The sequence below is a fragment of the Lynx canadensis genome, chromosome F1 (assembly GCF_007474595.2).
Source record: "Lynx canadensis isolate LIC74 chromosome F1, mLynCan4.pri.v2, whole genome shotgun sequence".
NCBI classification, from domain to species: domain Eukaryota; kingdom Metazoa; phylum Chordata; class Mammalia; order Carnivora; family Felidae; genus Lynx; species Lynx canadensis.
The window spans coordinates 44,886,565-44,903,689 of record NC_044319.2 but is presented as its reverse complement, the minus strand read 5'-3'; the positions used below and the strand labels follow the sequence as shown (position 1 = coordinate 44,903,689).

Here is a 17,125-nt window from a genome sequence, read left to right as displayed (position 1 = left end):
ATTGTTTTGTTTTGTTTTGTTTTTGCCTTCTGGTATGCCTTGTAATTTTTTCTTGATAGCCAGTCATTACACACCAAGTTAAAGGAGCTGCTATAAATAGATCTTTAGAAATGAGGGAGTGAGCCATGGGGTAAGGCGAAGCGTTCTAAGTCCTGAGTTAGCATCAGTCTTTATGAGCCGGTATCTCTAGACTGTGACCTTCGCAAATGTTTTTTTCAGTGTCCTGGCCCCCCTTATGTGAAAGAGGATGGCCACAGTAGTCTGGAATTGTGTGTTATCCTTCCCCCAGATCACCTGGGCTCCAATAACTATGTTTCCAGCAGGTTAAGGTCTGGTTAACTAGTTTCCCTGAGGGCAGGGACGGTTAAGCAGAACAGAATGCTCTGCTGTATTTCAAAATGTTTCCTCTTCCCTGACCCTTGCTCCCAAGGGGATTTTTCTCTCATATTTACTGTGAGAACCTGGTCAAGCTCCTGGAGGTGAATCTCACAAAATTAAGAGACCCCTTCCCCATGACTACATTCCCCAGGGGTTTTTAACTCTCAGGGTTATCTGCACTGAACCCCCACAAATTCATCAAATGCAATTGAGGTTTTCCTGCCCGCACACTGGTTCCCAGGTTGATTTCCACTTATGAGTCTCTGCTCTGGGAAATTACTATTCTCTGTATTTGACTGTGAGTCTCTCCAATAGTAGAAATAGTATTTTGCCCTGTTTCCTCCCCTCTCTTGCTTTTCTCCTGAACCTTTTAGACAATTTTTCATGAGTTACCCTATTTTTAATTTCCAGGAGCTCTTTTTGGTTCATGAAATGTTTCCTGTCTTGTCTTCAATTGTTTTATTCTACAGCCTACTATTCTTGCTTTATGTATGTACACTCTTTGCAACTTCTCATATTACTATTGGGATAGCTGTTATACATTTTAAAATCTACTTCCTCTCCTAGAATTGTATAGTTTTGTTTGTTTCCTCTGAGTTCTTTGTTTTTAATGTTTTTTTATGTTTGTTCACTGTTCTTTCTTTCCCTTGTCAGGAATTTTGTTAAACATCTATTGATCTCTGTACTCTGAACATATGCGGAAATGAAACACTCAAAAGCTGTTTGAGACTTGATTGAATGTAGGAATCTTATTTCACACAGCATTCTATCTTGTGATGGATCATTTCCCTACAGAAAACTACTCCAATCTTGTTCCAATGGAGGTGTGGACATGGCTATTAGGATTCTGAGTCACTTGGGAGAAGCACCTCACATTCAATGAAACGACTTAGTCTTTAATACCTTTGACTTAACCCTGACTCTTAGTTGCACCTTCTGGTTCTGAGTGAAGATGGTATCCCTGGGTCAAACTCTGCCAATATTAAACCTGTTCCCCGGGGTGGGGAAAGGGATCAGCAATGGGTTTCTGAAGGGATTCAGGGAAACTAACTGCTTCTCTTACAGACTTTTAATCGCTATTCATGTTTAGTCCTACATATAACCTTACTTACAGAAGCATCTGGTGCCTCTATATCCTGAGATTTTTGAAGTTCCATTGCAAAAAGCAACCTGCTTCTGACTTGTTTCCTCTCTCAACTTAAATTTTAACTTCCTTCTAAGTCAGTTACCACTCATCCATCTGCTTTCTAGCTTCCAAACTTGTGTTAGTGCTGTCTCATCTACCATCTCCTTGGTCCTTATGAGTGTAATTTTTTATTCATTTCCTGTTAATTTGGCAGAGTGTCAGAAAAAAATGAAACCTATTTGTTTAACTGAAAAATCCCAAACTCACACTGTAAAGGGTACTCCAAAAGATATTATATATTTATTTCTTAATGTTTATATTCCTCTTTAATACTCAAACCATTATTGATACTGGAGGGCAGCAAGTACTTTAAAACCAAGTTATCACTTAAGGGGCACTAGATTCACAATTACAAAAGTTAACTAATTATGGAAACATACAGGAGATTGTAATCAGTTCAAATTCATTTATTTTATAAATACATTTGGAGCATCTAATTAAGAAACTAATTAAGAAACTTCTGCAATGATACTTAAGTGAACTGAGAAGGGTGTGGTTTGAATTAAGATAATAACCAGGGAAAAGAAGGGTAGCAGATGAATTTTTAGAAATATATATTAGAGGGGGTCCTGCATGGCTCAGCCAATTAATCATCCAACTTCGGCTCAGGTCATGATCTCACAGTTCACGAATTTGAGCCCCACATCAGGCTCTGTGCTGACAGTTCAGAGCCTGGATCCTGCTTTGGATTCTGTGTCTCCTTCTCTCTCTGCCCCTCCCCCATTCACACTCTGTCTCTCTCTGTCTCTCTCAAAAATAAAAAACATTTTAAAAAAGAATATGTATATAAAGAATATATATTGTAGGGGTGCCTGGGTGGCTCAGTCAGTTAAGTGCCCAACCTCAGCTCAGGTCATGATCTCATGGTTCGTGGGTTCAAGCCCTGCATTGGGCTGTGCACTGCCAGTGCAGCCTGCTTAGGATTCTCTCTCCCACTCTCTCTCCCCTCCCCCTTTCATGCTTTCTCTCAACATTAATAAGTAAACACTAAAGAAAAAAATAAATATATTTTCATAAAGAGAAATATTTTACAAATTTTCTAAACTATATTTGTTCTATGCTCTCATATTAGTTTAGTAGGCTGCAGTGATAAAGTAGCACAAGCTGGGTGGCTTAAATAACTGAAATTTATTGTCTCTTGGTCCTAGAGACTAGAAATCCAAAATTAAGGTGTTGGCAGGGTTGATTCTTTCTAAGGGCTAGGAGGGAAGGATCTGTTTCAGGCCACTCTCCTTGGCGTACAGATGGCTGTCTTCATGTTCACGTGGCATTCTCCCTCATAACTACCTGTATTCAAATTTCCTCTTTTTACAAGGATACCAGTCATATTGGATGAAGGCCCACCTTAGAGAGCTCATTAAAATTTGATTTTCTCTATTGAGACTTTATCCCCAAATAAGTTCACATTATGAGGTACTGGGGGGTCGGACTTCAATATATGAGTTTTGGGAGACACAGTCCAAGCGACAACAACCCTCTTCAAATAAAGGATGAGAAAATTGGTTTAAAAATCAATAAACACGTTAGGTAAATTAGAGTGAGGTAAACAGGAGAGCACAGAGCTTGCCACATTCAGGACTCATAGTCTAAATTAATATAACAAGAGGGTCTTATTAACTATTCCAGGATAAAGCAAATCATGTCCCAGAAAGACCCATGAAATATTACCTTTTCCTCAGTCACTACAGGAAACACTAAGGTTTTGTCTCTGCACCACAGATATGGCTAGAGATAAACTCACTGGCTTAGAAAGACGAGAGTTAACAGTACCTACTCAACATAAAATAATAAAGTACTTTCTAAAAACAATAAAATTAGAATGCATGTTTAAAAATAGAAGTTATAATTTGGTAAATTATACAATTTAATTATGAGTTTATATAACTTAAGTCTGATAAAAATACATCACAGAGATCATCTAAGCCAAAGGATGCCAAGTTGGAATGTGCTTCCCAACCACGTGGGAATCTTTTTAAACACACAGATTCTGGATCCCTACCTCATATATCTAGAATAGAATTTTCATGAATGCATACTTTTTTAGAAGCCCTCCAACTGATTCTAGTGCAGACTGCCTGATCCATCTGCTTTGTTTTAGTTGAGGAAAATGAGACCATTTTAACAAAATTACATAGCAAAGGACATACATAATTTTAAAAATGGTCCAGTTCTATTTGTATATGACTCATTTCATTTTGATCAATGGAAAACCCAAGAATTAGTAGAAACTACTTCAAAAACAGTTTTACTGATATAGGCCATAATGCAACTATTCATATATCATAGCAAAGACTGTTCAGAGATATTTGCTTCCCTTTAGTAATATTTTAAAGTCACCTATATTTAAAATTGGCAGATTTTTTTTAAAAATCCAAAAAACAATCTTCTAAGGTAAGAAGCACAATTTATGAAAGAAAATTTAGAAACTTACAGATGATGTCCTATCCACTTCACAACGGCTGCTCAGAATAAAACAGGCCTCAGCATCATCCATCCTAAATACAGACAGAAAAACAAAATAATCATACACTGAAATATCTGTGTATTTTCTGAAAAATAGAATTCCAATGTTTAATCCAATGTACACAAAGTATAAATAAACTATGAGTATCCTTAGGCTTAAATGAAAGTTAGATTTCTAGCAGATCATGACTGGACTTGACTGTGAACAAAACAATTGTTGAATTGGCTATAACTCAATAGATCATAATGACAAAAGTAAACAAAAAAAGTACTCAAATTTTGTGATTATATATTTTTTCATGTATGTGCTTTGTTTAAATTCAGGGAGTTGTATTGGTCTTTATTTTATGATTAGTTACATTTTAACTGCAAAGTTACTCAATTAACTAGGAGAGAAGGAACAGAGCTAATTAGTATTCTTAAGTCAAACTCTACTATACATTTACATTTCTTGGAGATGATTCATCATCTTGTTCCAAACCACTGTCCCTTATGCTAAAGTTCTACATTTCTTAAATTTGGTGGTAAATGGTATGTTTCAGTGCTTGATGAATAATGTTCTAAAAACCTAAAAATGTTGGAGTGCCTGGCTGGCTCAGTTCCTAGAGCATGCGATTCTTGATCTCAGGGGTTGTAAATTCAAGCCCCCCATTGTGTGTAGAGATTACTTAAAAATTTTTTTTTAAATCCTTAAAAAAAATAAAAACATCAAAACGTTAATTTCAAAATAAGAAATGTTTTGTCTTTTTGGTTCATTATGATAAAATAAACCTTCCCCCCTCCCAAAAATTATATTTTCTATGCAGCGAAAAGAGAAAAGTCCATGAAATTAGACCAAACCAAACAGTTTTGGAAAAATATTAAGCCATGGTTATAAGATAATGAGTATTGCATAACATTTTCAAAACATCATCTTCAACAAAGCAATTCAAAATTCATGCAACTGACCTTTGGAACTGGTTTGGAGAATCCTACTCCTTGTTTCTTGCATGGGAAATTGTGTTGAAGAATGTATTAGTTAACATTAAATCCCAAATCTTTATATGACATTAGGATAAGAAATGAACATAAAATGAATACTTCTTTCTTAACCCAGATTTTTTAGTATTACCAGCCTGCTACCTCTCTCATCCTCATTATCATCCTTTTTAATTTCCAATGAATGAATGATTCTTGTAAATGTGGTTGATTTTGCTGAGAAATCATTTTAATACTATTAATAATAAATGAATTATGCTAATTCTAAATTGTGAAATTAATAAATATATAAGTAAATAATTTTCCCTCTACCCTTCTAGGTTCTTGGCTGAGACCCCTCTGTAATAAAAAGACAGATTAACAGAAGAAAAACAAACAAGTTTAATAACACATATACTTCCTGTATAAGGTACAAGTGGGAGACACAAAGGAAAACTATTAACTCCTCTCCCATGAGGCTACCACCTTAAACTCCTTCTTCAGCTAAAGACAAAAGATGTTTGGCTAAAGGTAGGGGGAACCAGATATGGGACCTATCAAGAGAGCACAGTAAACAAGGGTAAGATTGTTATGCAGATTTAGGTCTTTGCCTTTTCATTCACAAAAATTTCCAGAGATGGAGTTATCCTCCTCTTCCAGGCACTGAGGGGAAGCCAGCCTTATGGATTGAGATGTTCCTTACAAATGTAAATATCCCTTACAAAAAGGGTTAACTTCTACTTGGCTTTCAGTTTTTCCTAAGTCTACTGTTTCCTTAAAAATAACCAGCCTGTGATAATCCTGCCTTGGAGGCACATTTGGGGGCAGCAAATTCTGCTACTTTCTATAGTATCAAGCTAAATACTAACAGATAATTCTAAGAGCTTAATTTATTACATAATGAAAAGGCTTCATTTATCACATAAATTCATAGTGAACATAATATGGGAATTATTCTTATGTGAAGAACTTAATGTATACAATAAAATAAACATGTTGATTACCGATGCAGATGAATATAAAGATCCAAGTTATGTTAGTGCCTAAGCAACTATTTTTTTTAGAGTTCCCAAATAATGCATTTAGATAGCAAATAGCAAACACCTAAAGCCATCTTTTACTTGAGGTACTGGGAGAATCTGACTTAACTACTGTACGTACAGTGACAACTATGAAGTATTTAATCCGCCAAAAAAACTAATATATTTTCAAAGAAACTAAATTTCCTAATTATGTACCATTCATTATATCCTGATAGTTTCTACTAACTTTTTTGTTTCAGAAGGTATTAAATCATTGAAGATCTCACTTTAAGTGACCTGTTGTATCTAAATCAAAAGTAATGTCAAAGTTCCAGTTACAAAATATCTAGTCATCAACTTGCAGGAGTATGTAGCAAAAAAGAGTTTGAGAATTTTCTTCTGTTCTTTTCCATCACCATCCTGCACACACACACACATACACACCATACACACACACGCACACACACACAGAACATGCACAAACACACCCATACCCATTAACACACGTACCAAGACAGCCAGAAAAAAATAAAACTACAACAACAAAGAAAAAAAAAAGTATGCTCTAAAATTCAGTGAGGAGACATATTTAAAAGACTTTGTAAGACAACTCAAGGATAAATATGTAGATGTAGGATCCAAGGGCAGGCCACCCCAAGATGGACCACTTTGGCATGAAGACTATTTTAAGCTAAAAAGCAATCAAAACCCAGCAGATTCAGGAAAAGGTCTTTATCTCCCTCCTCACTGTCTAAGAAGAATTTAGATTAGATGAGAAAATCTGCTCCAGGAAGAGAGCTATCACCATAGATAACTACCTTAGGATATAAACTAGGTAGGATAGGGAGGGAGGAACCTAGCAAGGCCTGTTTGATCAAAATTTTCCATGTCCCATTCTCTCTGAGTGGCCCAGCAAACATATGCTTACCAAATTAATTATTCTTTTTCATCTTCCTGTAAATTATTTTCCTTCCCTTGGAAGACCTCTACCCCTTCTCCTCTACCCCTTCTCCTTAGTTCAGAATGACATATATACCTCCTTTTGCCTAACTATCTTTGAAAGTTCCACATCCGTATGGATTCCCTGTACATGCACTATTAAATTTGATTTTCTCTTGTTAATCTGTCTCTTGTCAATTTGATTCTTAGTCCAGCTAGAAGGACCTAGAAAGGGACAAGATATTTTTTCCTCCCCAACAAAGACATGTTTAAAACTTTAAAAGCAACAAAAAACATGGAGCAAAACCACCTCTGCTAAAGATTTCTTCTGGCTTCTGAAGCTATGGGTATTGTTTGCAGATGCCCTGACTCCCTGGTGTCCATGGTCTGCCCAACCATGCTTTCACTCTGCTTATATGGAATGACCCCATGATTTGTGACAAATGCTTACGCCTATGTCACCTTTAAGCGAGGCTGGCTAGCACATGTGCAACAGGAAAAGAGCAACTAAGACTCAGTTACTCTTCTGATTCTTCCAGCCCCCAGGGACAACTCTAACACCAGGCAACAGAAGTGTCATCTGCCCACTATATAATACAAACTCTAAAAATTTAAACCGTGACTCAAACTGCTTTGGCATTTCACATAATGTTTGCCACAAGATTTTTATTTGTGGAATAAAAACAGTATTCAAGGATTCAGAGACTACTCTAACAGTGGGTCTGGATAACTCAGCTAATTACACCATGCCACACTCCTTATTGTGTTGTGTGGACACGGTCCACTGAATATCCTCGCACTGAGAAAGAGGAGCAAAACACTGGTTTTATATTTTTAACCTTTCAATTTGACCAGCAGTAGGATAAAGGCAAGACCCTGTGTTCAAAAGTACTTAAATACACCTTTCAAGAAGAAAACCGCTAAAATTTGGAGGAGAGAAAAGATATTAAAGTATTGCAAGATGGAAAATAGATAGGGATACCTACTTTGCTCTCAACAGATCCTGATCTTTAAGGGCTGAGCCTTGAAGGTAGATAACTCTTTGTGACCACATTGGAATCTGCAGTACCCTCCGAACTTGCACATCCATTTCAGTAGGACACAAAATCACCACATAATAATCCTGTTCAAAATAAAATGGGCAATAGGATGAAATCAATAATGCTGTGTTTTATATTACATAAGTAAACAGAATGTCTAAGAACATTTAGAAATACAATGAAAGAGAAATAAACTTTCACTAGTAATTAAAAATCTGCATTTAAAACCTGGGCATATATTAATTAACATGACACTATAATAAACATAACTGAGACATACAAAAATCACATAAAACAAAATACAATAATCCTGATCTTTTTCAGTCTCATTAGTACCATGAAGAGAAAGTAACCGGTGCTTACTATGTATACATTTCCAGCCTATGAAGTTTTCAGTAATAACTTCAGGCTAATTCTAAAATATACAATACACACAGGGAAGAGGTGCTTAAAAATCAATTCATACTTCAAATTGTTACTTACTGTTTGAAAAACTATGATGGTGATTTATATCATTTGGTCATATTATTATTTATTGATAATAATGAAAAATCTCTGATGAATATCTGAATGGATAAGGATTCATAAGAATATTGATAATACAAAGTAAATTTAACAGTTTAAGATCATGTATTTCAAAATAATGGTCCTTTGGAGAAAACACAAAGGTATTCTGAGTGATAAAATAGTTTAATACACAGGTTATAGGAATTACAATTCTGTGGTAAACATTCACCATTTTATCACTCTAAAATATATCCGGTAGAAATCTGGGCAGTTTTGAGAACTCTCCATATTGATATTTATCAGAATAAATTACTATATATCAAAATTTGGGGCTTCAAATTTTCCCCAAAATAGATTTTCTTTATGGGTTATAAAGAGAAAACCTGCAATTATTTAATATGCATAATAATAAAAACAAATAAATATGGTATTTCTTCAAAAATGCAAATTATATGAAAACAAAAGAATGTATCATGTAATTTAAGTATCACTTATAAATTGAATTTTTAAAAATATTTTTTTAAGTATTTTAAAAGTTCTCCAGTGTGGGGTACTTGAGTGGCTCAATTGGTTAAGGGCTGAACTTCAGCTCAAGTCATGATCTCATGGTTCATGGATTCGAACCCCTCGTCGGGCTCTGTGCTGACAGCTCAAAGCCTGGAACCTGCTTCAGATTCTGTGCCTTCCTCTTTTTCTACCCCACCCCCACTCACACTCTGTCTCTCTCTCACACACAAATAAATAAATAATAAAAAATTTTTTAAGTTCTCCAAAAGCCAATTTAAGGGAGATCTAATTAGAACTGTACTCAGTACTGTCTTGACCTTAAGATTGTCCAACCTCTTGACAACTTGACTGAGGAAATACAAGACATTCAAGTAGCTCTTTCCTGTTTGACCTAAATTAAGTGCATTAAGCAGGAAAGGAGATTACCTAAATCTACACTGGCCCACTACCATGGCAAGTGGAAAAGTATCTGAAGATTTTATCTGCATAGACAGATGAAGAGATTTTTTTTCTGAATTAGTGTTCTCAATTCAGCCAGTTATTGTCCAATTTTTGGTGATTCATTGCTACTATACGACCTAGTTACATTCTAGGAAACAAAGGAAAAAATGGAAATTTCAGACTTCTACATTTCTATCAGCAACACTTGATAAAATTTTTGATATTTTCAAGTAGATGATACTGTGAAATTACTTTTTCATTGTTTTATATTTTATTTTAAATTTCACTGTTTCATAAAAATATCATTTATATATTACCCAAAAGAGAAAAAAAACAATCCTTTTAATTCAAAGAAAACCTTTCTCTGTAGCATTAACATAATTCCATCTGTCTTTTAGTGTAGATACAGAAGGAAACTTAAAATACTGTGTATTCTTTAAGCATTTTTTCTATGTTCCCGGTTATATTTGTAGTTCTTCATTTACTCTTTCTAAATTGGAGCATATAAATAAAATCCTCCAGAACGCAGGCTGCACCTTCAGTTAATTGACTTTGACAATATGTTAGGTATGATCCAGTAAAATGCATAACATAATTTTAATGTACCTGAAGTCTTGGGTGAGCATAGAATTCATTTAAAAAGTCCATAAGTAAATCAATCTTCAGTGAACTGACACACAGAACAACATGCTTCTCAGTTTGAGCTCTATGTCGACTATAGTTTCCACCTGACTTTTGTCTCTCCATCCACAAATAGGCCAGCTGTTCAAACTGTAATGCATTTTCCACATATGAATGAAAAACACTAGGCATGAAAATAAAAACCAATGCAATACATCCATTGTTTATTAGATATACTCAATTTCTTAGATGGAACTCATTGAGATTCAAATTATCCACATTCCCTTCAATAACAGACTTTTCATGTGATTGCTGCAGAGGTCGCTAATGCTTCTTGGGGGTTTCAGGTCTCTATAGAAACATATTAATATGAATTTCCTATTACATCATAACAGCACTAAAAGGTCTGTGCCTCTGCTTTACGCCCAGGAAAGCAGGCAGCCATGATGTGCCATGCGCTGCATCAAAGAGAAAAACCTCAATGGCATTTCTTCTACATTTTTCTACCAAGGTCAGCACACATCTCATGCAATGAGAGATACCCAACACACACGGCCACATTCTAGTTGCATAGCAGCAGTTGGTATGTAAGGGAAGTAGATGGAATAGAGGAGGGATGTCAGGAAGGAATACACGCATGGTTGAACAGGAGTGGGAAGATCTTTTTCATACCTACATAAAGTATACTTAGATAAACTGTGGCCAAGGGTTTGTAATGGAAGATACAAATTTGATTTGTATTTGCCATATCTTATTTCTAACCTGCTCACCCACAGGCACCCAAAAGCTCACTGTAAGAACGAGTTGCAGATTGCATCTACTCATCTTTAGTCTCCTTTTATACCTCTGTCCCTTTGCGACCACCTTATCCACTCCCAAAACGTTGCATAATATTTATGTATCATCTTCAGATTTTGTTTTAGTTGACCAATAAATGCGATCCATTTTTACTTACTGCAATGTTCAGCTTTTAGATTATTTCAAGAGTCAAAAGAAATCAAACCTTCATAAGTTTATTTCCTTGGTCTATCATTCTATAATTACAACTAAATCATGTGATCTTATAATTAACAAGTTAAATACCCTCTATATAAAAGAAACATCTTCAAGAACTGGAATGAGATATGAGCTTTATCACTCGTGAATAGGGGTAAAAAATCAGTTTCTAATATAATGTGAGAAGGAATTCCCTGAGGCCATTTTAATTAATTGACTAGATACAATAATAACATGTGTTAATAGATTAATAAACCGCCCACATTTCATTCTAAGCATGGAAGATTTCATTTTATAAGGCTTTATACATTTCTATAAAACTTAACCTGGCTGTGTTTACCTGTATGGGTAGAACCACAAGAGCAACACAGATCATGGCAACAACAAAAAGCTTAGAGGACCAGGTTTCAGGTGTGACATCCCCAAAGCCCACAGTAGAAAACGTCACGATGCAGAAATAAAGGGAGTCAAAGAGATTCAGCTTCTTTCCTATCCGTTCGAGATGTTGGATTCCACAAATGCTAAGGAAACAAATGTGCATTAAAATTAAAACTTTTAAATTGGGCACATTATTTCTTATTATTCTTTTGAAAACCAAAGCACATTACATAAAGCACATTCAGTGAGTTGGAATCTTATATTGTACAATATATTTTTTCTCATGAAAACATAATTTTTAAGTTTTTACCTAATTAACCAAATATAATATTATTTTTATTAATAATCAAAAGTTGTAGCCAAAATATCACAGAGTATACCTGAGTAGAATGTAAAAGGAATAGACTGAATTTCATGGCTGACTTACACAGACATTTTGAATGCATGCCAGGGAACATAGAGACAGAAATTGCTAAATTTATTCCCTGTAAAAGAGTGATAGTCTTTTTTTTTTACAGGAAGCTATCTTATTGTATAATATGTGTGTATATTGTGTGTGTGTGTGTGTGTGTGTGTTTCATGTATACATGAAAGGTTTGAGGATTTAACAGGTGCCAACTCACTCTCAAGAGATCACCATCTGTACAAAGCTAAGTCAGAGAGTAGCACAGAAATTGTTACAAGATGTCCCCAAAGTAAAATGGTTAAAATAGCACTAAAAATAGCCCAACTACAGGCTAAAAAAATAATAATACTAAAAATAAAAATAAATAAATAAAAGGCATGGTGACACTATGAAATAAACATATATATTGTACATTTTTGGAGATATAAGTCATATCTCTCATAAATCATATCTGTAACATAAATCGGTGTATGATGGCATATGATTCAGCAAGGGGGAAAAAAACAAGTATTGATGCATGTTACAATATGGACAAATCGCAAAAACATGCTGAGTGAAAGAAGACAGATGTACAAGACTACAGACTTTATGATACTGTTAATACAAAATGCCCAGAAAAGAGAAACAGAGCAGACCAGTGGCTGCCTGGGGCTGATGGTGGGAATAGAGTAATAGAAAATGTTCTACAACGGGAATGTGGTGATGATTGCAGAACTCTGTAAATGCATTTAAAATGGTTGGTATTTACACTTAAAATGAGTGCACTATAAGGCATGTAAATTATTCCTCTACAAATCTGTCCAAAACAATCTGTGTTTACTTTTGGACACTCATTCCAACCCCTATGCACAACGAGCGGACATAGCGTGATTTTGGCGACCATGAATAAATAGTACTCAATGTTTAAATTCAAGAAATTCCTTTTCTATCCTTTTAAGATAATTTTCTTATTTATTTAAGTTACATACAAAACATGTTTAATTATCTTAAATATTTTTTTGTTGTTTTATTTTTCTAAGGCAGAGAATACGCAGGTGGATAGTTAGGTAGTTGGGTAAACACACAAGTAGTTAAATCAAGGGACAGAAGAGAAATCCTAGAGTACTTGATATCATTTTACTGCTGAGGCAGAAACTGTTCTTGTCTTCTTTTCCTTTTTTTAAAAAATATTTTCATTTATTTTTGAGAGAGGAGTGAGACTGAGCGGGGGAGGGGCAGAAAGAGAGGGAAACAGGATCCTAAGCGGGCTCTGCACTGACAGCAGAGAGACCAATGCAGGATTTGAACTCACGAACCATGAGATCATGACCTGAGCCAAAGTCAGACACTTAACCTACTGAGCCACCCAGGTGCCCCTTCTTTTTTTTTTTTTTTTTCTTTTTTTAACTCCAGGTTTTCAGAATGTAAAAATTGCCCTTGTTCTATGCTTAGGAATTTTCTGTGAGCTGCCTGCCAGGTCACATGAGTTCATTAGTATCAGGTTATTTGCTCAGCTGCCCCTATGCAGTATAATAGTCAAGCTAATTATAATACTATTCAGATAAAATCTTACCATAACCAAAGAGAACAACTGTTTGATAACAAACATTTTTGTGGATTAGGTTTTTTATTTTATTTACAATAATATATATTTGAAAATGTAAACAATTTATACTTATCTTTTATACTATAGTAGAAAATAAAAGTGAAGATAAATTATACATCTTTAAAAATTCAAATGTGAAGGCTTACTATATTTTGCATAACTACACATTAAATGTCAATTCCTGCTTATAGATAAAAATGTCCATTTTGTAATTCAAACATTATCTTCCCCTAAACTACTAGAAAAGTCCCCTACTCTTACTTCCTGCTCTTCAGTTTGCTCTCATATTTAAAATGACCTATTCATAAGGGCCATATTCACATTCTTAAACAAAGCTTACATACACATACTCCAATCTCAGGTTCAAAACAGCCATTGGATTCTTACTGTTTAACAACACTCTTTAATTCATGGTGTGATAGATTATTATGATAGATGCCAGTAAATCAAGTCTTCCTATGTTCATACCCCTTTGCAGTGTGGTATTGCTGTACTTCCCATCAAAAGCGAAAACTAGTTCTCCACGTCCTTACATTTTAATGGCCTAATAACTTGTTTTGACCAACAGAATACTATAGAAGTGATGCTGTGTGGGTCACAGAGTGTGGATCTTAGAAGATCCTGAAGCTCTTGTTCTCACCATCTTAGAAGACTGAGACTACAATTCTATGAAGCGGACTGGTACAATCTACTGAAGGCTTAGAGGTCATGTGGAAAAAACCAAAATGTCCCAGCTGACAGCCAGCACCAACTGCTAGACATGAGAGTAGGGCCACCTTGGATGCTCCAACTCCTGTCAAGCCATCACATGACTGAAGCCAAGAGTACTGAAGGTGAGATCAGGAGAAACACTGCCTAGTTACCAACCACAGAATTGTGAGAGACAACACACTGTGCTGTTTTAAGGCACTCCTCTTTAGGTGACTTGTTATTTGGTAATAGATATGTGATACATACAGAATTAACTAGACTCTAGCATCTGGATCTAATCTGTGTTTTCTCAAACTTACCTCCCTTTCACTTACTATTTACATCGTACACGTATCATAGTATATACTCCTTACCCTCTATTTCTACTTTTGCCTAATCCATTCCCTTCAACTGAGAGCCCTCTTCCTGCAACACCTACTACGATTCCTATCTTTTGAACCCTAGCTCAAAAATGAAGCTCCCTCATAGACTTTATTGAATCTCAATTCCAAGAAATTCCAGAAGTTCCTGCTGAATTCTGAGAGCGTATGAGTTCATGTCTTATACAAATACCAATTTTTAGAGTTTAATACTTGTTATCCCAACTCAACTATTATTTACCCTACTGACACTATTTAAACTGTATATTTTTATTTCCTAGAGCACTGAGCACAAAGTGCTTGGTAGGCACTGATTAACTAACTGCTAAATGAACCAAAAAACACCTGGTTAAACCATACTCAGATAATATATGCAAACTCCAAAAAGTATTTCATTCATGCGTTTCAGTTTTTTATCACTGAATAACAAATTGCCCAAAACTCAATGGCTTAAAACAGTAAAAATTTATCATTTCACATGATAAATTCTGTGTTACATGGGAAGTTTCTCTGGTTTTCTTAGGCTTGCTCACGTGGCTCATTGGACTAGAAGTCTGGCTAGAATGAAAGGTCCAAGATGGCCTCAATCCTGTGCCAAATGGCCAGTGTTCGTCGTTGTCTGTGTGCCTCGCTTGGTTTTTCTCCATGTGACCACTTATCCTCAAATAGACTAAACCATCTTTCTTACTGTCTCAGGGCAATAAGGGCAACTGAAAGTCCTCTTAAGAACCTAGCTTTATCTGCCCCATTCTGTTTGCCAAACCAAGTCACAAGATCAGCTCGCATTGGAGGGGTGTGGAAATAGATGCCAACCCCTCATGAGAGGAGCTACAGAATTTTGTAACCATGAACTTTTGTTTTTCAGTTCACCAAACTGTACAAGTGATAAAACTTATCACAACCTATATAAATCATAATAAATTTTATTGAATTACAGTCTAAGATATTTAATTGCTTTGACATAACTGTAGTTAAGCAATACTTGCAATCATTTCTTATAATCCTTATGTAAAATGCCATTTTACTTGACCTAGAAAAATTATATGAACCTTTCACATATTTACCAATTTCACATTTAAGATTCAAGACTTGATATTCCTTAATACTCACTAAAGCAACATGAAAATGAAGACTCCCACACCAGCTGTTACATGTCTGATATTATTACATAAAAAGAAAAATCAACTTTTTTAAGAACTATTAAGGTAAATATACTGAATTACTTTTAGAGTTTCTCTTTGATTTTGAATAGGCCCACCAACTGGTTTCATTTAGAGTTTCATTTACTGGGTCACTGCTTATGTCCATGGATAACAATGTCATTATATTTAAAAAAAAATGGTGATATTAATATATTATCTTCTAAGTCAATTATTATTTTTGTAATAAATAAATGAATTTACTTTCATCTTCCCATAAGAAAATAAGGCATACCATATTTAAATATCTAGCCCAAGAAAACAGTAATCCTTTTCAGTTATAGATCTAATCTGTTCCCTCTCTGTTCCTAACTCTCAATGCCCTTTTATCTTATTCAGGATAAAATCCAAAAGCCCCTGGCTCTTCTCAGATCTTATCTTCTAAAGACCATCCCTTACTCACTGCCCTCCAACCACACCAGCCTCACTGCTACTCCTGAAACATAAAGTAGCACCCAAATCTTCTTTAAACATCCTCCTTTTATTTCTAATATTTCTAACATCGAAACTGAATCCAAAAACTCCTCTCTAAATTTGCTCTTAACAAATTCTTCAAATCCAGTGTTGGCAAACCCAGCTCTCTTGTTGATAGTGTCAAAATCCTAGAGTCATCCTTGACTTGTCTCCCTCTTTCACAAATCACATCCAAACCCTTATTAAACCCTACTGTTTCAAGCTTCAAAATATAACCAGAACCCACTATCACTACTCACCATGCTACTGCAATATTTCATGCCATCATCTTCTCTGCCCTGCACTACAGTGAACACTCCCATCCTTCTCCTAGAAACCTATCACCATCGTGCCAGAGTTATCCTATGAAAACATAGGTCAGATCATGCTATTCCCCTACTAAAAACCCTAAGAGGGCTCCCAATTTCATTTGACTAAAAGCTAATGTTCTTAGATTTGTTTATAACACACTAACCAATCTGACCCTTCCCTATGCCTTTCAGACTTATTTTCTACTCTTATCTCTGTGTTTCACTCTACCCAGCTACACTGGCATTCTTGTTCTCTGATCAACATAAGAGGCATATTCCTTGTCATGGACCACTCTCTCTGTCTAGAACCCTATTGCGCCAGATTTTGTCATCACTAATTACTAATTCCTCACATCTTCCAAGTCTTTACTTCTATACTGACCATCATATATACTCTTAATCTTTCTTATCCTGCTCAAATAAAAAAAAAAAAAGAAAAAGTTGGGGGAGGAGCCAAGATGGCAGAACAACAAGGAAGTTTTTTGTGTGTCTCACATCCATTAAATACAGCCAGACCAACATTAAACAATCCTGCACACCTAGAAAACTGATCTGAGGATTAACACAACAATCTGCACAGCCTGAACCACAGAATTCAGCAGGAATTCACCCCCAAAAGAAACAGCAGGAAGAAACGATAGCCAGGGACGTAACCAACACAGATAC

At 35.4% G+C, this 17,125-nt stretch overlaps 1 protein-coding gene across 1 annotated transcript in view; it reads right to left on the bottom strand.

The window, feature by feature from the left end:
• Positions 1–16,169, bottom strand: part of KCNT2 (potassium sodium-activated channel subfamily T member 2) — a 198,164-nt gene extending 181,995 nt beyond the window's left edge. Inside the window, exons 1-5 of the mRNA XM_032591711.1 lie at positions 16,099–16,169; positions 11,398–11,578; positions 10,047–10,211; positions 7,932–8,068; positions 3,996–4,059 (exon numbers count right to left, since the gene is read on the bottom strand). Coding sequence (XP_032447602.1) covers positions 3,996–4,059; positions 7,932–8,068; positions 10,047–10,211; positions 11,398–11,578; positions 16,099–16,169 — 618 coding nt within the window. The remainder of the gene's footprint in view (positions 1–3,995; positions 4,060–7,931; positions 8,069–10,046; positions 10,212–11,397; positions 11,579–16,098) is intronic.
• Positions 16,170–17,125: the final 956 nt, after the last annotated feature.